At 49.0% G+C, this 22718-nt stretch overlaps 1 protein-coding gene across 4 annotated transcripts in view; it reads right to left on the bottom strand.

The window, feature by feature from the left end:
• Window positions 1-22718, bottom strand: part of OtopLa (proton channel otopetrin-like a) — a 52424-nt gene that overhangs the window by 5977 nt on the left and 23729 nt on the right. For 2 of the 4 annotated variants that reach the window (XM_075688281.1, XM_075688282.1), the window contains one exon: window positions 3376-3490. In XM_075688281.1, the coding sequence (XP_075544396.1) occupies window positions 3376-3490 (115 nt within the window). Of the gene's footprint in view, window positions 1-3375; window positions 3491-5278; window positions 5368-7441; window positions 7737-22718 lie in introns of those variants that run through there. The other 2 variants (XM_075688283.1, XM_075688284.1) reach the window with 2 other exon arrangements.

Raw genomic sequence — 22718 nt, 5'->3', positions numbered from 1 at the left:
ACTTTTCTTCTTCGGGACGAACACTGGAAACAATTTCCAGATCTGATAGTTCAGCACGTATAACCAGCTCACAGTCACGCTCCACATAGCCGCCGCTGGAGGGGCGATTCAGGGGCGGAGGGCATCGGCTACGCCAGCGCTGCAGAGCGCAAAACTTCGTTAAACTGATTCCAAAAACAAGCTCGGGTCCACTGATCAAGTTCTCTCAACTGAAATATTCGCTATTCAGAAATTCGTCTAACTGATTTTTTTTTTTTTTTTTTTTTTTGCATTGAGTGCATAGGAACACTGCCGGGGATGTTTTGAAAGTTCGTTATTCTGAAATACTTGTTACAGTGACGTTCGTACAAGTGAGAGCTTACTGTATTGCTATACAGGGTGTCCCACGTAATTTTAGCCAAACATTAAAAATATGTGAATGCCACGTAGCTGGACAGAACCAAGGTAATGTTGTTTGCCGTCGCTTGCAGATACTCAGATTATTTTTTCTCATTCCACCTAATTAGATAATTCGTTTCAATTAATTAATCAACTTCTCAAACAATATACTTACGAGTAGATGAACAGTGTCAATGAGAAAATTGTAGAGCGACGTGAAAAACTCCCGATACAGCTTTCTGTTGCTCAATACGTGCTACATAAAAGTTTTTTTTTTTCGAGCGTGAAAGAAGACCGCGAATACACGCAAAGTTCCTCGAGCGGCCAGTCGCGCGAATGCAGAATTTAAAATGATCTACTGTAAGGGTACTCCCATTATGGTGTGCGGATAGAGCGAATTACTATGCTCCCGTTCAAAATTAATGATGCCAATGCCTCGTACCCCCATGGGCCACAAAACTAGCAGTGTGCTGGCGATAAGCAAAGAGTTTGCTCGGCACATTGTTTAATACACAGAGAAGGAAGTTTACATTGAAGCATTTGCGATAGAGCCTAAGTTGCCACTGACCCTCATGTTTCACCGCAACGCAAGTAACCGTGTGGCGCAGCCAACCTCCTCGGCACAATCGCCTGTGAAACGCCATGCGTAAAACCAGCGGTAAGGCGTCCAACACCCGGACTCCATAATTGACGAGATTTAAATGAAGAAATAAAAACTCTCGCCCCGCAATTGTAATTGCCGTGTCGTAGCGCATTACCTAAACTGTGAACGTCGAACTGTTCAGCCGATTACGTCATGCGAATCTTGCGTGCTGCCAAGTAAACATCGTACAAAGATGGCTACACGTGTAAAGAAAAGTAAACTCTGGGGCTCTACGTGCTAAAACCACAATCAGATTTTGAGACACGCCGTAGTGATTCCGCATTAATTTTGACCACCTGTGGTTCTTTAACGTTCACCCAATGCACAGTACACGGACGATTTTGCATTTCGCCTCCATCGAAATGCGGCCGCCGCGGCCGGGATTTCACCCCGCGGCCTCGTGCTTAGTAGCGCAACGCTAAAGCCAATAAGCAATCGCGGCGGGTCTACACGCGTGAGCAGTGCGTCGGCGCACTGCGCAGGGTATTCGCTTCAAAATTCTTCCGGGTTAAGTCACCCAACCGGAATACGTTCCGCGCCGTGAAATTAACACAGAAATAGCAAAGGAGAACGAAAAAAATAAATAAGAGCGAGCTGGGAAGCGATCAAAAACAAACAATGAGCGGTGATGTGCCAGAAACATTTTATTGCAAAACAATTTCCGACGGCTGCAATTGCGACGCTGCTTCACGCGAAGAATCGAAGAGTAGAGAGGTGAATCAGCAGCCGGTGAGTGCGCAAAGCGTGTTTGCTTGGAACGACTTTTTAGGATGACACTAGCTTCTAGATAATTATTCCCAAAGTGTACGACAAGATGCGTGGGCGTGGCAGTTATTTGCGTTTTTCAATGCATGAAACGGCGTTTTGTTTAAAAAAAAAGTAAGTGGGACAACAGTGCAACTATACCACAAGTTTGATGGCGCATATCTGTAAGCCTGTGTCATTCACAAAATTCGTTCCGGGCGGATGTGCCTTGCTTGCGGTTACATCTCGTAAATTCCAATGTGTAGCGCAAGTTAGTTAAGAACTTAATTAGTGAATTTTGGTAACTCGTCGGTTGTGCATATCGATTTCTCGTGCAAGTAATGTCCGCCTTTTTGAGTAATTCATTTCAATGACTAAAATTATGCTACCTGCCACAGACGATTTTTAAATGTCTGTGTAGTAAAAACACGTCCCCGTAATTTGGTTATTCGCGTGAACGGTGGCCAAACCTGTTTGTAAGCGCCACATTCCTCATATTTCACGTGCAGCAGCTTTTTGGACTATTTTATAGGGCACTGGTCATTTCACCATGTTTAATTTCGATCCACGCTGTCTTCAACGGGGTCTTACAACGCGACAGTAAAGGAAACGCGGCAGTGAAGGAAACCACGACGCCTCAAGGAAAACGCAAGTGCGACCACGAACAGCTGGAACGTTTTCCCAGACGCTTCTGGCAGTTCGCTACCGAAGAAAAGTATTGCTCCAATATCAGGGCTGACGATGTTCGATCGAGCGAATGTTTGTATGCAGCTGTGAGGCACGTACTGTTCTCGATAAACGAAGGCGGCGAACTTAAAAAAAGAGAACAAGAGTGCGACGGTATTCACAGTTAACTGGGCGACAGCATTTCTGCGAAGGTTTAGGCGCACCGGTTCCTTGCACAAAAAAGAAACAGACAGACAAACAGAAACGAGTGCGGGTGATCTCAGTATTAGGATTGACCGTGGTGATTAGTCGCGGATCTAATGAATTTCCCACACCACAAAGCAACAGAAAAGGCGGCTTGGTCGTAATGAACAAAAAGGGTGACGCAGTAGAAACGACGAAACCCGCCGTGTGCTTCAACTATTTTTCTGCATCTGCCGAAATGTAGTTTTATTTTCGATGCCACTGTGCACACATTTCTGCGTGCCCTCCCGTGCCAAAAAAGTGTCACCCTTATCGTTCCGCACGATGACATTGGCGACGAGCGTGTTGTCATTCCCGAGCCGATAGCGAAGGTCGTCTTATAAAGAGAAAAAGAGGCAATAAAAAAAATATGACAATTCTGTCACATCAGCTGCAAAAATTGGAAGAGGTGGATGTTACTTGCGTGACATATCGCAAGTTTCCTTCATTAACGTTGTCCTCATTCACTTTGGGACACATGAAACAATCACGGATTTGAAGCTGACCAGTAATTAAGCAATATCCATTTAACAGAAATCGCCTAATAAGCACCGGGCTAGAGAAATCCGCTCTCAAATCCTGTGGGGCAAAGCACTGGTGCTCGAGTTTACATTGGTCAGCGTGACGTCGGCACGTCGCTCTCTCGCAGGTGGCGCCACCGGAGCTCCGCTTTCGCGCAAGACACTTCCACCAACGCTCACCTCGAAGTAGTAGAGGGGCACCCTGAACGTCACCACCTCGGACGTGAAGAACACCACGCAGATGACGACGAGCAGCTGGCAGTACATGGAGCTGACCATGATGAACTGCTGGGTCCTGCGCAGAGGGAGCACAGTGTCGTTGATTACAGCAACACAGTGAGAGGAGGGCCAAAACTCAAATAAAATAGCGCGGCTTGATAAAGATTGATGGAGCTTACTGGCTCCATAAATCAAGGGCAATTTGTGGCCAAAGAACGCCAATGCAGGGTTTAAACTATCGAAGCAACACACCGTATTTGATAGACATCTTATGATGGAAGGGTCCAGCTCTGTTTCTTTAACGCGCGTCTAAATTTAAGTACACGGGCGTTTCTGCATGTACGGGGTAGTCATATCTAAGTTTTCCGGAATTTCGACTGTCGCAAATCACAATTTTAGTCCTTGAGCTGGATTATATTCAGAGATGGGGACATTACTTGCACGAGAAATCGAAACATTTATTCAACTAATTAACGAAAATTCGGAAACTCACTCATTAATTGCTTTACGGCACATATTGCAAGTTATTAATTATAGCCGGTGAACCTGCAAGGCGTATACACTCGAAGTGAATTTCCAGAATGACACCAGTTTGAAGTCATGCGCTATCAGAACTCGCCGTAAAAATGCACTGCTGTTGCACCTACTTTTTTAACAAAACTGCATTTTATGCGATGAAGCACAAATGTAACTGGAACGCCCATTTGCTTCATCCCACACTTTGTGGAAAAATATGTAATAATAACACGCTCCGTCGCATCTATCGCACGCCCAAACATTAAAAAAAGTTTGCACCCTTTGGGGTGTATATCTGCCACACAACGATAATCGTCATCTGCCTTGATGAGTTTCCTGAAAACGCTGCGCCCGCTACTTTCCTGTCGGGAATACTATGTCATGCTGATAACGCGCATTCCGTTCGTTACTGGAAAGTACCGGGCTCGCAGCGTTAAAGAAAGGAAACGCGCCAAGGCAGATGACGATTGTCGTTGTGTGGCAGATATACACCTCAAAGGTTGCAAACTTTTCTTAGAGTGAACATACACACGGACATTCTACACTAAGAACAAAGGGGTTCCTGAGAGTTCCTTTTGCAAGGCTTATCCCACTTATCCCATGTTGAAGTCAGGTTCCCAGTGTTATCGCACTCTGAGACGGTGCACGAGAAATGTGCTGTAGCACACTCGATGACGCTCGGAAATAGTGGTAGTCCGGGACATGATCTTGCTACGGTAAAAGGAGTGAACAGCGCTCCCTTTGTTGCCCAGGTGTAGGTCTCGCATACTGGCACTCGCTGCCCACCTCGGCGTCTCCCTCGGAACATGAGGGCAGAAAACGTCTCTCGGTGTGAAAATTAGAAACGGTGCGTCACTCGTCATGGCTGCTGTGCTGCTGACAGTTTCCTCTGGTCTCAAGAAAAGTCTCCGTCTCCGTCAGAAAAAGAAAAAAAGAAAGAAAGACGAGCAAGGCAACAGCGTTCTAAGTCCGCTGAGCGGGAAGGCTGGCATCAGAGGTCAAGAAAAAAAATGAAACACCGTCGCGCGCGCGCGCTCCGACGGTTCCGCGCGGAAGAATGCCAATGACCGTACGGCTGCATCATATAACCGCGTTAGCACGCGGCAGCCACGGTGACGCCTGCATCACGCGATGGGTCTTTTCTTGTTTAACCTCGCTTTACTCGGAAACAATTTAGAGAGCGCGGCTGCGGATGCGAAGTGCCCGTATCGTCAGGCGAGTCACTGCAGCGGCTCCCTCGTCCCCTTCGAGCAAATGGTGGCCGCACGCGCGCTCGCGAAATTCAAGGCCATGGTCCGTTTCCCGTGACGCAACAGCACCGCAGGCCTCACAGTAGTAGTAGTAGTACCTGCCGAAATCCATCCCGACGCGAAGTCCATACACGCCGCCCTCGCTGGGTCGCTGGCCCCTTGGCAAATGTTGCAGGCTCGACTCGCCAGCGCGGCAGGCGCCTGCCGTAATATCGCGGCGAAGGCGTTTTCCGTCGAGCGCTCGCGCGCGCCTCCTTTCGAGATGGCATTCGTCTTAACGCGCAACCGAGAGGCTAGCCTTTCAAGCTGCCATTATTACGCCGCCGCCACACAGGTGCTCGCACCCTCGCCCACCTCCTCCCGTGCCCCTCGAAGAGAAAGCACGCGTGCTATGGGGGGCGCGCGTGAGACGAAAGAAATGCACCGAATGAAAGCCCTCCTCCTCCTCATTCCGGGTCTTCGCAAGAACTTTCATGCGAGACAACTGCCTGCACGCGATACAGCGGCTGCTTTCGGGCCGAATCCTTCCATGCATGCGCATAGAGCCTTCAAAACTCGTCTTTTTTTTTTTTCTTCTTTCTGTTACTTTTTTTTACGCGCACTCACTTCAGACGCTCGGCATATGATGAGCAACTCGTTAAGGCTCCATCCATCGAAGCATGTATGCGCTGCCGTGGTGACTCAGCTCTATCCCACAGCACATACTCGTGGCGTCGACGGCGCGGAAGTAGCGGCGCTAAATCAAGCTCTCGTATAGTTTGCGGCGTCAATACTGACACGCGGAATAATTTACGAGCGCCCGTTTACAAGTGGCCGCGAGAACTGTGAAATCAGCAGAAATGTACACAGGCTTGTAAATGCTCTTAATTTTGCTTCTCTCATTGCCTTCCTATCGACTAACGGCGGGCTAATTTCTCAGACAATTTGTACCAAATATGAACTCAGTGGAATAAATTATAGCGCCTTTACTTGCTAGAGGATCTTTATACTTTGCTCTTCGAAGTCAGCAGCTAGTACTGCTGAAATGACTGAAATAAACCGTTAGCTTTTTGGCCGGAACTAAGGTGTAACCTAGCGCCATATTACTGCGCTTTCTCTCTTTTGCTTACGTTTCGTCTGCCGCGTTCCCAGAGTTGCAAAATCAACAAAATTAGCACGAAGAGCAGGTTGAAAGCACGCGTACAGCCGCACAGTCCGCACTTGTCAATCTTGAAGTATACGTGTGCGCTTCACAAAAAGGTTTTCCCATTTCTCGGCACACCTCGGTGTCGGGGAAAACTTCCGCGATCGGCCGCGCGTGAATGTGTCGCCGCGCTCTCCATCCCAGCATCGTGATATTACGACACCGGAGTTGTCGCCCCAGTTGCCTCGCACGTTTACAAAATCGAAATCTTTGGGTGTGGATGACGGTCCCCTATAGCGAATTCAAAGCTACCAAGTGGACTTTTTTCAACAAATATTTCAGATCAGAGGCGATCGAACAAGTCTTCAAACAAGCGTAATGCTCCGTTCAAATTAATCTGCTTAAAAATACGACTTTCTTCTTCTTCTTCTTCTTCTTCTTCTTCTTCTTCTTATTATTATTATTATTATTATTATTATTATTATTATTATTATTATTATTATTATTATTATTATTATTATTATTATTGTTGTTGTTGTTGTTGTTGTTGTTGTTGTTGTTGTTGTTGTTGTTGTTGTTGTTGTTGTTGTTGTTGTTGTTGTTGTTGTTGTTGTTGTTGTTGGAACGCTATACTTTAGCACGGTTTGCGGAATGTGGCTGAATTTGTCAAATGAACGTTGAGCAAGAAATGTGATACACCAGTCATCGTCATTTATTACGCAGCGCCATATGGCGGGCAGTGCGCTCAGCACTAAGTAATGATGATGACTTGGTTTTCTCTTGTTGAGGGGTGCGAGAAAGTAGTGCTGGTGAATGCCGCTGGGTCGCGTGCAAGCTTCAGCAAGCCCTGGGGCGAGTGTGTGCGACATCAGTAATGTCATTCCTCCCGACGGAGCTAGTGCTCGAGCAGTTGCCGACTGAAATTTGCGCGACACTCTCCCCTCTGTCTCTCGAAAACTTGCTCAGAGGTAACTCACACTGTCACTTACGCAAATTTAGTTACAAGCTCAAGGTACAAAATCTTGTGCGCGAGTAAAAATTTCACCGACGTAGACAACACGGTGCACGCGAGTTCGTGATAACCCGCGAAGAACTGCGAGCCGCGGGAGCTGGGCAACAAAAGGCGCCGGTGACTCACAGCGAGGTGACCTCCTGCTCGGTGTCGGCAAACGTGACCGCTTCCATGGCGGCTGCTGCAGGGTTCGAGACGCGCTGTGCGGGCAGACGCTGAGCGCGGCGCCGAGTATGCGATGCCCGGGGATATCGCTGCGAACGCAGCGTGACTCAAGCTGGGGACCGGCGAGCTTCCGAGGAAAGCCCCTCCTGTAGAGCTCGCAGCGTGATTCGCGGCTCACAGCAGCGGCTTGCTGGAGCGAAATGATCAAAATGGCGACGGCTTGGCTGCGAGCGTGCACGTGAAAGCGCGTTCTGTCCTCGTCGTCTTCCAGTGCTCTGCTGCGGTTTACGATATCTGACGCGCGCGTTCCTGACAGAAAGCGCTGGGTTTGTTGTCGCTGGCCGTGTTGTATTTCCATAGTCGTTTTACAAGCGCTTAGAGAGAGAGAGAGATTGTGCAGAGAAAGATGCGCTATTCTCTGCTACCGTTTAGGGAGCACGGCTCAGCGGCTGGTTGGTTGAACGCCTGCGAGGAAAACAAGTATATATATATACTTTGGCAGGACGCGGCGCGTAACCAGAGTCGAATATCGCCGCTCCAGCGTGGGATACGAAGAAAAAGCGGAGTCGCATCGGCGAGGAGCGATAGCGCCTACTGTTGATATTTATCTTTGTTATCTATCTACCACCTGACTATTGGCCGATCCCTAACAATGGGCTCGTACAATTTCTTTAGATCATCATTATCATCATATATAGTCACCGTGGTCGACGAAAGCAGATTCTCCATGTTTTAATGCGAAAACATTTTATGCCCCATTATGCGAAAATTCGTCAGCGTAGTCAGCGTGACGTCACGATCGATAGTACCAAAATTGGGCGATGTCGGAAGGAGTAAAAACACGTCAGGAACGCTCGGTTTTGCGGCTCGAGGTGGCGTTTGAGCTAGGAATCCACGAAGCCAATCGACGAGTACGTCCGCTAGTAGGAATGAAGGAAAAAAGGTTTATTTACATTATGTACACGGGCATGTGCACACGGGCATGTGTGCATATTAAGCCTCAATCAGACGTACGCGTTGGAACGCGTCCGCAAGCGCCGCGCTCACTCGACGGCGCGTCGCGCCCGGCGGAGAAACAGGGCGCGCAGCGAAACGATGCACGAGTTGCCGCGCGTCGCCGCGCGTCACCGTGTTGCTAGGTTGCTATGTTATGCTATGTTGCTACGCACCCATTACGGCTGCCATCATAAAATACCAAAACCCGCGCGGAACTCCGATCACAACGCATGCAGCTTGCCCGGGTTTGCCTGCACGCCACGCGAAGTATCGTTCCTGAAGTCCCGTTAGTTCGCCGTGGTCACGTGAGGCTCTTCGGGCGGGTGACGTGAGCGGCTGCTTCTAGCGCGGGCGCAAAAAACCTAGCAGTGTAAAGTTTCCACGCCGCCGCGCGTCGACATGCGATGCAGCCTCCGCGCCAGACGCGCCGAGACGCGGTGCGGCGCGTGCGGCCGCGTACCACAGCGTACGCCTGGTTGGGGCTTAAAACTCGGAGTTCACATCAGGACACATCAGCCTTCTCTCACTGCACGAAGGGCTCTGCTTTTAATATTGTAACGACGTGGGATCGACGAGTATGCGTAGCAGCACCGCCAAGAAACGCACTTTATCAGTCGTCCAGGGGAACAACAACAACGTCTTCTTCGTTTCCCCCGCTTCACCTAAAAACACGCGCTACTTCAGCGTCGTCCCCACTGGCGCATACCCGCTGAATAATGGTTCTGCCAAATATAGTTGCGTCATTTGCTCCCCCTTTAGAAAAGATCATCGTCCCGATGATAGAGGCTTGGAAGGCAGCGGTAAAGAACTGCGCAGTCTTGGCAGTCCTCATAGTACGGCTTCATACGCAGCACGTGAACGACCTCGGGTAAATGCCGTCGGCGCTTTGAACAGTGCGAGCTGTCAGGAACGACTTCGTAGTTGACGTCACTGATACGTCGGAGAACTATGTAGGGCCCGAAGTATTTACGTAGGAGCTTTTCAGAGAGCCCACGCTGTCGAATAGGTGTCCAGACCCACACTTTGTCGCCGATGTTGTATGTTACGGCTTTGTGCCGAAGATTGTAGCGTCTGGCGTCAATGTCCTGCTGTTCGTGGATTCGCAGACGCGCAAGCTGCCTAGCTGCCTCTGCTCGGTGTGTTATCTCTTCAGCACCCGTTTCGTTGTCGTCAAATTCATGAGGGAGCATTGCATCTAATGTTGTTGTAACCTCACGGCCGTATACGAGACTGAAGGGCGTCTTGCGAGTGGTCTCTTGACGAGCCGTATTGTACGCGAAGGTGACATAAGGTAAAACCTCGTCCCAGTTCCTATGCTCTACATCTACGTACATGCTTATCATATCAGCCAATGTCCTATTGAGTCGTTCTGTCAGTCCGTTTGTTTGAGGGTGATACGCTGTTGTCTTTCGGTGGGCGGTACCACTTAGACGTAGAACGATATCTAAAAACTGGGCCATGAACGCAGTACCTCTGTCCGTGACGACTACTGCGGGAGCGCCATGCCTTAAAACGATGGATTCCAGAAAAAATCGTGCCGCTTCATCTGCTGTTGCCCGTTGCAGGGCACTTGTCTCGGCATATCTAGTGAGATAATCCGTGGCAACGATTATCCACCTATTACCAGTAGTAGACGTTGGGAAGGGGCCCAGAAAGTCCATGCCTACTTGTGCAAATGGTGTGGCCGGTACGTCAACAGGGTGCAGTAAGCCGGCTGGTTTGACGGATGGCGGTTTACGACGTTGGCAATCCAGACATGTCTGAACGTAGCGTTTAACGACCGCAGTAAGTCTCGGCCAGTAGTACTTCTGCCGAATCCGTGCCAATGTGCGAGTGTAGCCCAAGTGCCCAGCAGTCGGCTCGTTGTGGCAGGCGTTTAAGATTTCACGTCGAAGCGGTGATGGAACAACAAGTAAGTAGTTGCTGCCGCTAGGCGAGAAGTTCTTCTTGTAGAGGACGTTGCGACGCAAGCAGTATGATGCCACCCCTCTTGCAAAGAGCCTCGGCACGCGGTTGGTTCGTCCTTCGAGGTAATCAATAAGCGGCAGCAATTCAATGTCATCCCGTTGCTGGCGTGAAAGATCGGCAGTATCCACGAGTCCCAGAAAAACCGTGTCGTCATCGTCTTGTGCTGCCGGCTCAACAGGAGACCGAGAAAGGCAGTCGGCGTCTGCGTGCCGTTTTCCCGACTTGTATGTAACAACAAAGTCGAACTCTTGGAGTCGAAGACTCCAGCGTGCGAGCCGGCCGGAAGGATCTTTCAAATTAATGAGCCAGCAGAGGGAATGGTGGTCACTAACGACGGTGAAAGACCGACCATACAAATACGGACGAAATTTCAGAACTGCCCATACCATTGCGAGGCATTCTTTTTCAGTGGTGGAGTAGTTAGCTTCGGCTCGGGATAGTGTCCTACTGGCGTAAGCAATCACCTTTTCGCTGTCGCCCTGCCATTGTACTAGCACCGCCCCTAGACCGACATTACTAGCGTCTGTATGCAATATCGTCGGGGCTTCCTCATCGAAGTGTGCTAATACGGGAGGCGATTGCATGCGTTGCCGGAGCGCGTGGAATGCCCGCTGCTGGTCTTCGCCCCAAGTAAAAGGCATATCGTCTCGGGTGAGCTGTGTTAACGGCCATGCGATACGCGAGAAATTAGCAATAAAGCGCCGGTAATATGCACAGAGTCCCAGAAAACGTCGCACGGCTTTTTTGTCTGATGGAATCGGGAAATTAGCGACGGCGGCAATTTTATCCGGATCAGGTCGGACTCCTTGGCTACTGACGACGTGACCGAGGAACTGGAGCTCATGAAAACCAAAATGGCACTTCTCAGGCTTCAAAGTAAGACCGGCAGAGCGTATCGCTTCAAAAACAGTTTTCAGCCTTCGTAAGTGTTCGTCGAACGTTGCGGAAAAGACAATCACGTCATCCAAGTACACCAGGCATGTTTGCCATTTGAGTCCGGAGAGCACAGTGTCCATTAGACGCTGAAATGTTGCTGGCGCCGAACACAAACCGAAAGGAAGTACCTGAAATTCATAAAGTCCGTCAGGCGTCACAAAGGCTGTTTTCTCACGGTCTCTCTCATCCACTTCGATCTGCCAATAACCGCTTTTCAAGTCCATTGAGGAAAAGTAGCACGAGTTTCGCAACCTATCCAAGGAATCATCAATACGCGGCAGCGGATAAACGTCCTTCTTTGTGACCTGATTGAGCTTCCGATAGTCGACGCAGAAGCGCAGGCTACCGTCCTTCTTCTTCACTAAAACTACAGGTGATGCCCACGGACTATTAGATGGTCGAATAACGCCATCTTCTAGCATCGTCTTCACTTGTTTTTGTATCGCTTCGCGTTCCTTTGGGGCCACACGATAAGGGTTTTGTCGGATGGGTCTGGCGTCGACATCAGTAATGATGCGGTGTTTCGTAAGGGGCGTTTGACCAACTCGTGACGCAGAGGAGAAACAGCCCTGGTACTGCTTGATGAGCTCAAGCAGACGATTCCGCTCAACGGCCGTTAACGTCGGATTAACGTCTACAATAGGTGCAGCTGTGTGGACTGTAGAGGCCGACTCCTGCGCTAAGTGGCAGTCTTGTATTTCTGTCACTTCGTCGAAATAGGCGACAGCAGTGCCTCTAACGATGTGTCGGCGCTCCCTACTAAAATTTGTCAGCAAGAGTTCGGCGCTTCCGTCGATTACATTGATAAGTGCTCTGGCAATGAACACACCGCAATTCAGTGCTAGCGCACTGATGTGTTCAGCTACTCCAGTCCCACTTTGCAGGCTGTCACAGCGCACCTGTACGAGGGAGCAACTCCGCGGCAAAAGTATGACGTCGTCCGCGGCAATACGTAAGCGAGGTTGTTGTGGCTTCTCATGGGTGACATTATCCGAACTCGTAGCAAAAGTGACGCTTCTGTCACGGATGTTAATCACGGCGCCGTACTCCCGTAGAAAATCCATGCCCAGTATAAGTTCTTTACAACACTCAGTAAGGATGACGAGGGTGACGACGAAGGTTGAACCGGCGATTAAGAGTCGGGCCGTGCATTTCCCGACAGGTGTCATCAACTGACCTCCGGCGGTTCTTATGTTGGGCCCGTGCCATGGTGTCTTCACCTTCCTCAGTTTGTCAGCGACCTGTAAGTTAAGGATTGAAAAATGGGAGCCAGTGTCAACCAGAGCGGCTATTTCGTGACCGTCAATGCAAACGATGAGCTCGGCGCTGACGATGTCAGTTACGTCTTTCGTACTTCTATTCGTCGTATTCGTCGTTGTGCTGGGCGTCTTTTTCGTCAATGTAGTCTTCACGTCGTCGTTCGTCGATAACGGGGGATGTGGAGCAGTTAGAGTATTGGCAACCTCACCCCCGGAGGTCGCTGCGGCTAGTTTCCCCGTCGAGGGCTAGGCGATCTGCCCCTAGTGACGTCGGCAAAGCTGCGACGAGTCGGCGAATTGTAGCGCGCCGGAGATGGAGAAGGAGAACGTGGTCGGGACGTCGTCGTATTTGGTGGCTGACTGTTCACAGGAGCGTCGTTGTAAGCGCGTCGACCGTCGTACGGAGAATAAGCATAGTTGGCAGGAAAGCTTGGTTGTTGAGCGGCGCGATAGTTGTTCCATTTGCGGCAAACTCTATAGACGTGTCCAGCTTCACCACAATGGTAGCACACTGGTCGACGGTCGACGGTGCGCCACAAATCGGTTTTCCGGCGCTGGTAGTTCGGCGGTAACTCTCCATGGAGCCAAGGGGTGGCGTGCGCATGTCGAAAATACGGCGTTGTTTGTGCTGGCATGATCGGCGGGGTCGGTAGAGTCGACGAGGGTGACGATGTCGGCTCTATTTGTGGCGTAGGTGGTGTTGTAGTTATGGGTGTCAACGGCGTTGAAGTTGCGTTGAGTGGACGGCGGACAGCTTCCGCATAAGTGAGGCGCCGCGGAACGTTGCCACAGTCTGGCGCTGAAAAAGCTTGCCGGACTTCCTCCCGGACGACATCAGCAACAAAAGATAACGCTGGCGTCGGTTCCGTAGGCGCAACCACAAAGCCGAGCTGCCGAAGCTCTTCTCGCACCACTTCGCGGACAACTTCACGCAGAGACATGTCGTTACTCGCAGCCAGTACGGAAGTGTTCGCCGTCGAGTTGCCCATGTCATGCTGGTGGTATCGTTGATGCAGGGCCCGTTCAATGGCTGTAGCCTCTTTTGTGAACTGTGCCACTGTTGTCGGTGGATTTCTCACAAGGCCGGCAAACAGTTGCTCCTTCACTCCTCGCAGGAGATATCGCAGCTTTCTTTCCTCTGGCATGTCTGGGTCTGCCCTACGGAAAAGACGGGCCATGTCTTCTGAGAACATAGCAACACTCTCATTGGGCTTTTGAACGCGGATTTCAAGGAGACGCTGCGCGTTTTCCCTCCTGTCGATGCTTGAAAAGGTATCCAGCAGCTGTGCGCGGAAGTCGTCCCACGTGGCAAAGCTCCTCTCCCGGTTTACGTACCACGTACGAGCATTGTCCTTCAAATAGAAATAGACACTCGAGAGTTTGTCCGCCGAGCTGGTCTTATGGTTATACTGGGCGACGCGTTCGAACTGGTCTAGCCAATCTTGGACGTCTTCAAAGGCATCACCATGAAAGCTCTCCGGGACCATAGGATTCTGTAGCGTTACTTGCGATGGAGCTGCGGTGGCCATGTTATTTGTAGGAGGGAAACGATTTCTCGAAGTTTCTTGCAGCGGACTGGACTCGGGCGCTAAGCCTAGCAGGCGACGACTGAAGCGGTGGACCGGTGTTTCGATGCGCGATGGTGATTCCGGGCTCGATCGTCGGCTCCGCGAAGGGGTGCCAAGCATGAAGAATACCCAGCACCTCCACCAGTGTAACGACGTGGGATCGACGAGTATGCGTAGCAGCACCGCCAAGAAACGCACTTTATCAGTCGTCCAGGGGAACAACAACAACGTCTTCTTCGTTTCCCCCGCTTCACCTAAAAACACGCGCTACTTCAGCGTCGTCCCCACTGGCGCATACCCGCTGAATAATGGTTCTGCCAAATATAGTTGCGTCAATATCATCGTCTTCCCTAGGCGACTACACTATAGGGAATTTGATGACTGTACCCCGGCCAACCACAATCGTCGAATCGGTCGCAATATTCCGCCCATGAATGCTTCGGCCCTGAGGGCAAATAAATTATATCGCACCTTTCCGCCTAACTCCACTTCTGATTGGTGCTAGCTATGCCCCCGCATATTTAGCAAGCGCGTAGCAATCTGGGAATCTGAGGTCGAAGCCCTTCCCACGGCAGCATTCGACGCTGGCCTTTTTCATTAGTTCCGGTTTTCAGGCGCTGGTAGAGGGGCCCTTTGTGGACCCGTCAACCGTCGGTGTCAACGCTGTGCTGACTTCGGTATAGGCGCTCATGAATGGGTGGGGTTGCCTCGTGGCAATCGTCTAATTAAGGCCCTTGGTCGTGTTGAGACGTAACATCAGACTGACATCAAATACCTCAGAGAGATTGCTGTAAACAAAGTAATTTAATGGCTTTGAAAAGAAAACTTGGCACATTTCGGTCTGGGTGGGAGTCGAGCCCAGGCCTCCGGGGGTGCGAGAAGAGTACGCGTCCCGGACGCCACGGCGGCTCCACGATTCTGGTCGACTAAAGGTGTTTGCCGATGCGTGCGTCTTTGAAAACGTGACTCTGCAGCCAATACGGAGGACGTGGCGCCACGTCTTGAGCGTATCAAATGAGCGCACTGCCTCCCGCGCGTCGCTTGCTCTTCGGATTTCATCGGTGCTGTGTCTACTACGATGGACTCACGACGCCACGTCATGAATATATAGAATGAGGCGGTCTGTGGCCAATATATACGCAAACACACTGAATCAGCAGAAAGAACTTCAATGCATGTAAAAAACATCAATTGAAAACATTTCACCAAAGGGACTCTAATGCGTTCGCATTCCCACACGTAAGCAATCTAAAGTGTCTCTGCCAGATTTTTATTCTTCCGAGATACTTTATTCCAGTCGCAATTTTCTGTCGTTCGCGTATACTGCGTGTCTGCAAAAACGCTTCGTTGATCCCCCGCGAACCTTTCCTGCGTGGGAACGGCAACGTGCGGGAGGCGTGGCTTGTTCAACCAGTTCAGCTCCAGCGCAGAAGCCGAGAGAAAGGCCTGCGACGCGTCCACGTGACGCGCCTCTTCCGTTGAAACAGCTCGTTCGTGATTGTTCCCCTCCGACGACGATTGCGTCGGCAGGAATGTATTGTTCCCTCGTTCCCGCCCTCTTTTTTGAGCGTGATTGAAGCGGTGCGGTCGGTCGTAATCCTTTTTTCTTTTTTCCTTGTTTCGCAACCGAACAAAACCGAATCTTGTTTTCTTTTCCTTTTTCCATGATTGCCATGCCACCAGTCCGCGCCTGCACGTGCCCAATAGCGCATTTGTTAAACTAACTTTTCCCGCTCGTTTCCCGTTTTTCGCTTGTTTGAACAGTGTCCACTTAGAAAACATGGAAAAAGCGTACAGCCTCCTTTCATAGGCCACTCGTGCGAGCGGAAATTACCACAGATCGATTTCACTGCGAGTTTCACAATGTTGCCGCTGTTGCAATGGATGCCAGTACTTGTAGTCCTGGTCAGATTGAAGGCAACTACTCTGAAACAACTAGTTCTATTAAGGTTGCTCGATGCGCTTGTTGGCGCTTCATATTAAATGCCATTGGCGTAGCGCATGTAATACTGGACGAAGAGGCACAGAAACACACACACACACAGCGCTAACTTTCAACAATCTATTTATTTCCGAGATGACCAGTACATATATTATTTACTAGGTGCGTCACTGGACACGTGCTCCGAAAATGTGAGCATACGCAAAATAAAGAAGCGCGCGCACGCACGCACGCACGCACACACACACACACACACACACACACACACACACACACACACACACACACACACACACACACACACACACACACACACACACACACACACACACACACACACACACACACACACACACAAACAAACAGACAAACAAACAAAACGTTGATAACGCGATGGAAGGTTTGCTGACTAATGCGTCACCACACCTGGCTAGTTTTACGGTTCATTATCTCCCTCCCCTTTTTTTATTTCTTTTTATACTGCGGCCAACCGACTGAAGGAGTAGGAAGTTGAGGATAACGATTCTGCATAAGGACGAAGGTAAAATGCACAAGCTGCTCGTCTTCGCATTCTGTTCAAGGTTGCCCTGAATCCAAGGAAAAGCGCCAGTTACTAACCGGCATCATATATATGGTGCCGGCAGGGCAACTGCGCATGCGCTCTGAAAGTGGTGAAATCGGTGTACTGAAAAGCTGAGAAGCAGGTCGGCTCGAATTCAGGTGAAGCTGGCTTTGGCGTTTTCGATAGAAGCCACTGAGCATCGCACGGGTCGCTTTTTTTTTTTTCTTGCCAGAGTCCGGTCCGAGCCCGAAAGTGTCACGCGCTGGCCCACCCGAGCGCGGGGCCCGGTAATTTCAAACTTGGCCCATATACACGGCCCTGGCCCGAATCTTTCGGGCGCAGTCCGGTTCGACGACTCATTCGCCCTTGAGCCTAAACGAAGCATGGTCGAGTTCTCGGTGATTATGAAGGTACTATAGCCGCACACAGATTATTTGTAAGAGGCACATTTCATGCGTGAGGCTTTCCGCTGCATGGAGTTGCTACAGAAAAAAAAAAGTAGAAATTACGAAAAACATACCTCCTCCGTTCACCATGCGCATGCGTTAAAGTGTGTTATGAACAACCGTACTACACTTTCCATATAGTTGAGCAGCAATATATAGCGAAAGCATATATACACCTTGGCGAAGGCATAGGTGAAAGCCCCCTTACACCGCTAGCCATTTCATCTCCTTCCGAAATTTCAAATATTCGAAATTTAAATTACAGTGAAGTAATTTCAGCCAATAAGCTTGCCGGGAATGTGAATTTAAATACGTTGGTCTATTGGCTTTCAGAATACCATAATGCACAGCTGCTAGAGGCTCTTTAGGCGTGATTAAATAGCAGTCGGGGACACAAAGGGTAACGCTTGGGGACAAATTCACACGGAACATACAGTTTTTATTGCTTTATTCGGCTTCATTTTCATGGCGCCAGTTTTTCAGTCAACAATTTAGGCACCGGTGTTCTGTAGTATGAGTAAATTTGAACTTTATCTGTTTTTGTTTCAGCGTGTGGGGTGTTAAACATACATTTAGTACAGCGTAGACAACCTACTTTTCCCCCATCAAGTTGGGATATGATAGTGCTAGCAAGAAAATGAAAACAACGAATTTAGGTAATGCCGATAAGGGTTGAGCCACTTGATGCGTGAAAATATAATTCAAAAGTAAAATGTATTGAGAGAGAGAGAGAGAGAGAGAGTATTATTTGACCAGGCTTCTTTGACTTTGAGGAGGCCACCCAAAGGTAGGTGGCCTCCACAGTCCAGGTAACCATGGCTCGCTGCCACCACCCAAGCTCTGTTCACCAACTGTAGCTGGCCTTAAGGGTCTTGCGTCACCAGCAAAGCCTCCCACTGCATGGTCTTCCGATTCTTCCTCTGGTTCCGCTTCTTTCTGCGCGTTATCGCCTGTGGCGATGATGACGGTGGCACGTCTGGGTTATTCCTGCATCCCAACACCACGTGGCGTGTCCGGCGGACAGAAATTGCGGTTCCGCCCGTCCCCGGATACATGGCGTGCAGCAGTGTTCCATGCGGATACGTTCCAGCCTGGAGTCATCTCCAGGTCACCGCCTGTTCCCGACTCATCCTCTCAGCTGCGGGCGGTAGTGACTCCTCCGCTCCCTGTAGTGCGCCAAGATCTCCGAGTACTTCTTGGGTATGCGTTCTGCAGCCTCTTGGTGACAGCCGTTGGTCCGTGTTCTCTACTTGTCGCAGATGGCTGGGCGTGCATGACCTCGAGCCGCGGCGTGCGCCGCCTGGTTCCCCGCGAGAGATTCGTGTCCCGGCGTACAGAGGATGTTCGCTCCTTCTATCTCGGTGTTTTTCAAGACCTGAAGTGCTGTCTTTCCGATCCTTCCGTTCATATACCTTGTGCACGCTTCTTCCGTCCGTCATCACGATAACCCCGGTATTTCTGCATGTTGATATGGCCAGGGCTATGCCCAGCTCTTCCGTTGTGCTGGCGTTCTTGGCACGTATAGACGTGGCTGTAAGTTCTTCGCCCTTCTGAGAGATTACATTTTTATGCGTTCTATTTTAACTTCCACAACCCCTTCACCAACGTTGCAAGACTTAGCAGCGTCTGCTTTGACCTAACATATTTATCTAAGAACCATGGACACTTGAAAGTGTCAATTTATTTAGTTGAAATAATTATGCGACAAACTACTGCAGATTATTCACCACGCTTAAACAACTGTAGAAAAATTCGCCAGAGACACTTAAGACTGCTTACGCGTAGGAATGCGAAAGCATATATAGTCCCTTTGGAGAAGTCATTTTATAGCGAAGCTGTTAGCCTCTACTAGCTCGGGATTTTCAGTGGCGTGCTCACTCCCCCCTCCCTCCCCCCCCCCAAAAAACGGCATCTGGAAAAGGAGCTTGTGTTTGAGTCCCGCGTAACATAATTATGTTTTCTCATATATCCGAATTACAATCCGATGCTATCATGTCTGTAGGTTTGGCGTAAGTCGTACTTTACGAATTTTCTGACACATTTAAATTAGAGCAATTTAATGCGTTCAATAACGCATACGGGCCAGGCGGAGGGCCCAGTAACAAACGGCATCTGGGAGACAGTTTTCGCGTAACAGAATTGTTTTCTCGTATATTCGAATTAGAATGCGATGCAATCATGCCTGCAGGTTGTATGTACGTCTTACTTCACGAATTTTCTGACGCATTTTGCGTTGAGAAATTCAATTAGTTCAACAACACACTTGCGCTAGGCGGAGGGACTACAAGCATGAGGATGTATGCTGTGCTAACGGTACGGCCACCAAGCGGCCGCGGCCACCCAGACAGGCCTCAAACGGCAACTGTAAAAGGGGTTTTTCTTTCAGTTACCGCGGGACAGATTTATGTTTTCTCGTGCACTAGAATAACAATCCGAAGCTATATATTGTCTGCAGCTTGTGTGTAAGTCGTACTTTATGCATTTTCTGATGCAGTTTACTTTTAAACATTAATTTAGTTCTATAAGACAGTTGCGCTATAGGCGGACGGTCTAGAAGAATGAGGATGTATGCTGCACTTTCGCACACGTGCGTGTGACGTACGTCGCTTGTGGTGGTGGTGCTTGTATAACGTCATCTAACGTAATTGCCAGCTTCGCTGTACATCCCCCTTTCACAGGGTGGAATGGAGGCGGATTCTTTTACCGCGCTTTCCTTGTTCGCGCAAGCTCTCGCCAGCGTCCTGATCACGGTGTTGGAATGCTACGCTATCTTACACCGAGCTGCCATGCATGGAACGGAGTATATATGCACACCTTTCGGTCAACCAGAACCGTGGGGCCGCCGTGCGTCGGGGAAGCGTGCTCGTCTCGCGCCCCGCAGGTCCGGGTTCGATCCCCAGCCAGACCAAAGTTTACCCAATTTCCTTTTCAATGCCACTGATTTACTTTGTTTCCAGAAACCTCCCTGAGAAATTTGACGTCAATCCGAGCATTTTTTTTTACGTGTTCTTACTCTTTGCGCCGCCGGCCATTTTTGGTGCCATCATTTGGTCATGTCGCCGACTACGACGCCGGATTTTCGCGTGATGGGGCACATAATGCTTTCGCGTTAATAAATTATAATCAGTAGCGAGTTCAACTACGCCCTAGTACACAGCTTAATTTGTGGATGAATAATCCGGACTTTATTTGCGGACACTTTATTTCATTGCTCCTGAGAACGCGTTCAAAAATTTGTTGCATTGTTGTTTTGGCAATGAAATGTTAAAATGATGAGACACATAAGACAATGCAAACAGGCACATCAATGACCGCTACCGAAAATCTACATATTTTTGTGAAGCATTAAAAGATTGTTAACGACGTTGCCTTTAGGCACGTCGTCTCCTCTTGAAAAGTAGAACTAGTTGTACTGAAATTAATTTCACCGATTCCTCTGTGGCTGCAATACGAAGGATACTTTGGGCAGTCTATATGGAATTTTGTTGCTGAGAGTCTTCCATCATTCGAATAGTTTCCTATGTTCAAGGTCACTGCAATGTAAATATCCGTCTAACTAGCCGTGATCTTGTGCAGAGTCTGTGACGTCCTGCCACTCTTGAAATTAGTCCTTCTCTGCTACTCCCACTTCGCTAACGCGCTTCCCCTTATTTATAGGCGGGGCCGCTGTCAAACTCAAGTCGTTCGTCTCTCGCCTGAGCACGATCACCTCTGCGAATCCGAGCTCTTAAGAGGGAGCTTTAGCTCGAGTACTCCTATCTAAATACATGTAAAAGGAGAATTCGTTTTTCTCGGCAACCACTGGACCAAATTTGACGAGGTTTGTTGTATTTAAAAGAAAAACTTAAAATCTAGTGACTGTTCGTTTCGAAATTTTAAGTTAGGTTGACAATTTATTAAAAATTGGCAAAAATCCAAAATTTTCAAAAAACGAAACTATCAAGTTTGCAACTCTGCAACTCAAGAACTAAACATGATAATACAATTCTGTGAATTGCATCTAATAGTACATCTAAAGCGGACAAAACTGGTATGTTACACACGAATATAAAAAAAATTAATAATAGGGAAATACAACTTTTGCAAAACGCTTGTAACCAACGTAACAAATTCACGTAAGATGTAAAATGACATATCAAATTTGTCCGCTTTTAAAGGTCTAATGAATACCTTTACAGAACCGCGATATCAGTTCTTGATGCGGAGCTATGAATTTGTAAACTTCGTGCTTCTATTTCTTTCAAACGGCCAAATATTTGAAAATCGTTTTAAGAAAATTCAAGCCCTAAATCGAAATTCCGCTTCCAACAGTCACTAGAATTTAGCTTTCTCTCTCAAATGCAATAAATTTCGTTAAAATTGGCCCAGGGGTTATCTCAGAAAAACGTTTTTGCGTTTTACATGTATTTGAATAGGCCGCGTCGGAGTTGGGGCCGAGCTAAAGCTTCCTCTTAATAACCTGCGTGGGGGGCCATGGTGTTAGAATACCTATTCTAACACCATGTGGGGGGCCATGTTGACCACAGTTTTCATTGTCACGAAGAGGAACATTGCAGTGGGTGTGGATGACCACTGGTATACCGTTTTCTCAGTGACCGAAGAGGGCCGCTAATGTACATTAATCTGTGCAGTGTACCGCTGCCGTGGTCTGCCTGCTTGCCTGCATTTTTGAGAAACCGACAGTCGCCACTGACCTAAAATTTCCAGAGGGCTGCAGTTTTTATTGTCTACAGTTTTGCGGAGTTCCAAATAGCATGATCAGGCTTATTATGGACTTGTCTGAGGCGCACGGGCCGGGCCGGGCCCGCAGGCTTTCGGATAAGCTCGTGCCCGCGCGGGTCGCTAAGGCCCACTAAGAAATTTTCAACACGAACATCGGCGTGCGTGCCCACTTCTCTTCTTCTGTGTACGTGTCTGCACGCCTTACCCCTTCTTTGTATTATGAATCCTTACCAACTAGCTTTCTGTCATTCTAAACTGCCCTTTTTGCTATCGTACAGATTTTTCCTCCTAATTTGTTTCTTCCCATTCTTGTAATTCTCCATGATCTTTTTTGTTTCCATTCTTTGCATCCAATTTGCTTTCCCAGTTTCTCTAACTTTCTTTCTGATAACTCCTAGTTTTCTATTTAAACTCTAAATTACCCTGTACTTAGTTGCCAACTTTCTTGACGTCCTCCTCCATTCTGTGTCCATGCTTTTCAGGTACAGATACTCGTGCACTTTGGCCGCCCACTTATTTTCATCCATGTTCCCGAGTCTTTTTTGAAAACTAATTTTGCTCTGCGCTTCTCAGACTTCAAAAGAGGCCCACCTCATATCACCCTGCACTGTCATTTTTGGTTTTTCCGTGGGCTCCCAAAGCCAACCGGTCCACCAATCTTTGGTTGGCTTGCTCATCAATTGTGCCGCCATATCTGGCATGCACTCGACGAATGACGGCTGTTATCTTCGCGACTTCGGCGTGCACCGGTGCCTTCTTTTCTTGCGTGTCAAGGCATATGACAAACAAGATGCTTCACAAGAGCGGCTTCACGAGCCATGTTCGAATAATAAGTATAA

Source organism: Dermacentor variabilis, chromosome 4, assembly GCF_050947875.1.
Source record: "Dermacentor variabilis isolate Ectoservices chromosome 4, ASM5094787v1, whole genome shotgun sequence".
Taxonomy (NCBI): Eukaryota; Metazoa; Arthropoda; class Arachnida; order Ixodida; family Ixodidae; genus Dermacentor; species Dermacentor variabilis.
The sequence above is the reverse complement of the archived record's forward strand: the minus strand, read 5'-3'. Positions and strand labels throughout refer to the sequence as shown.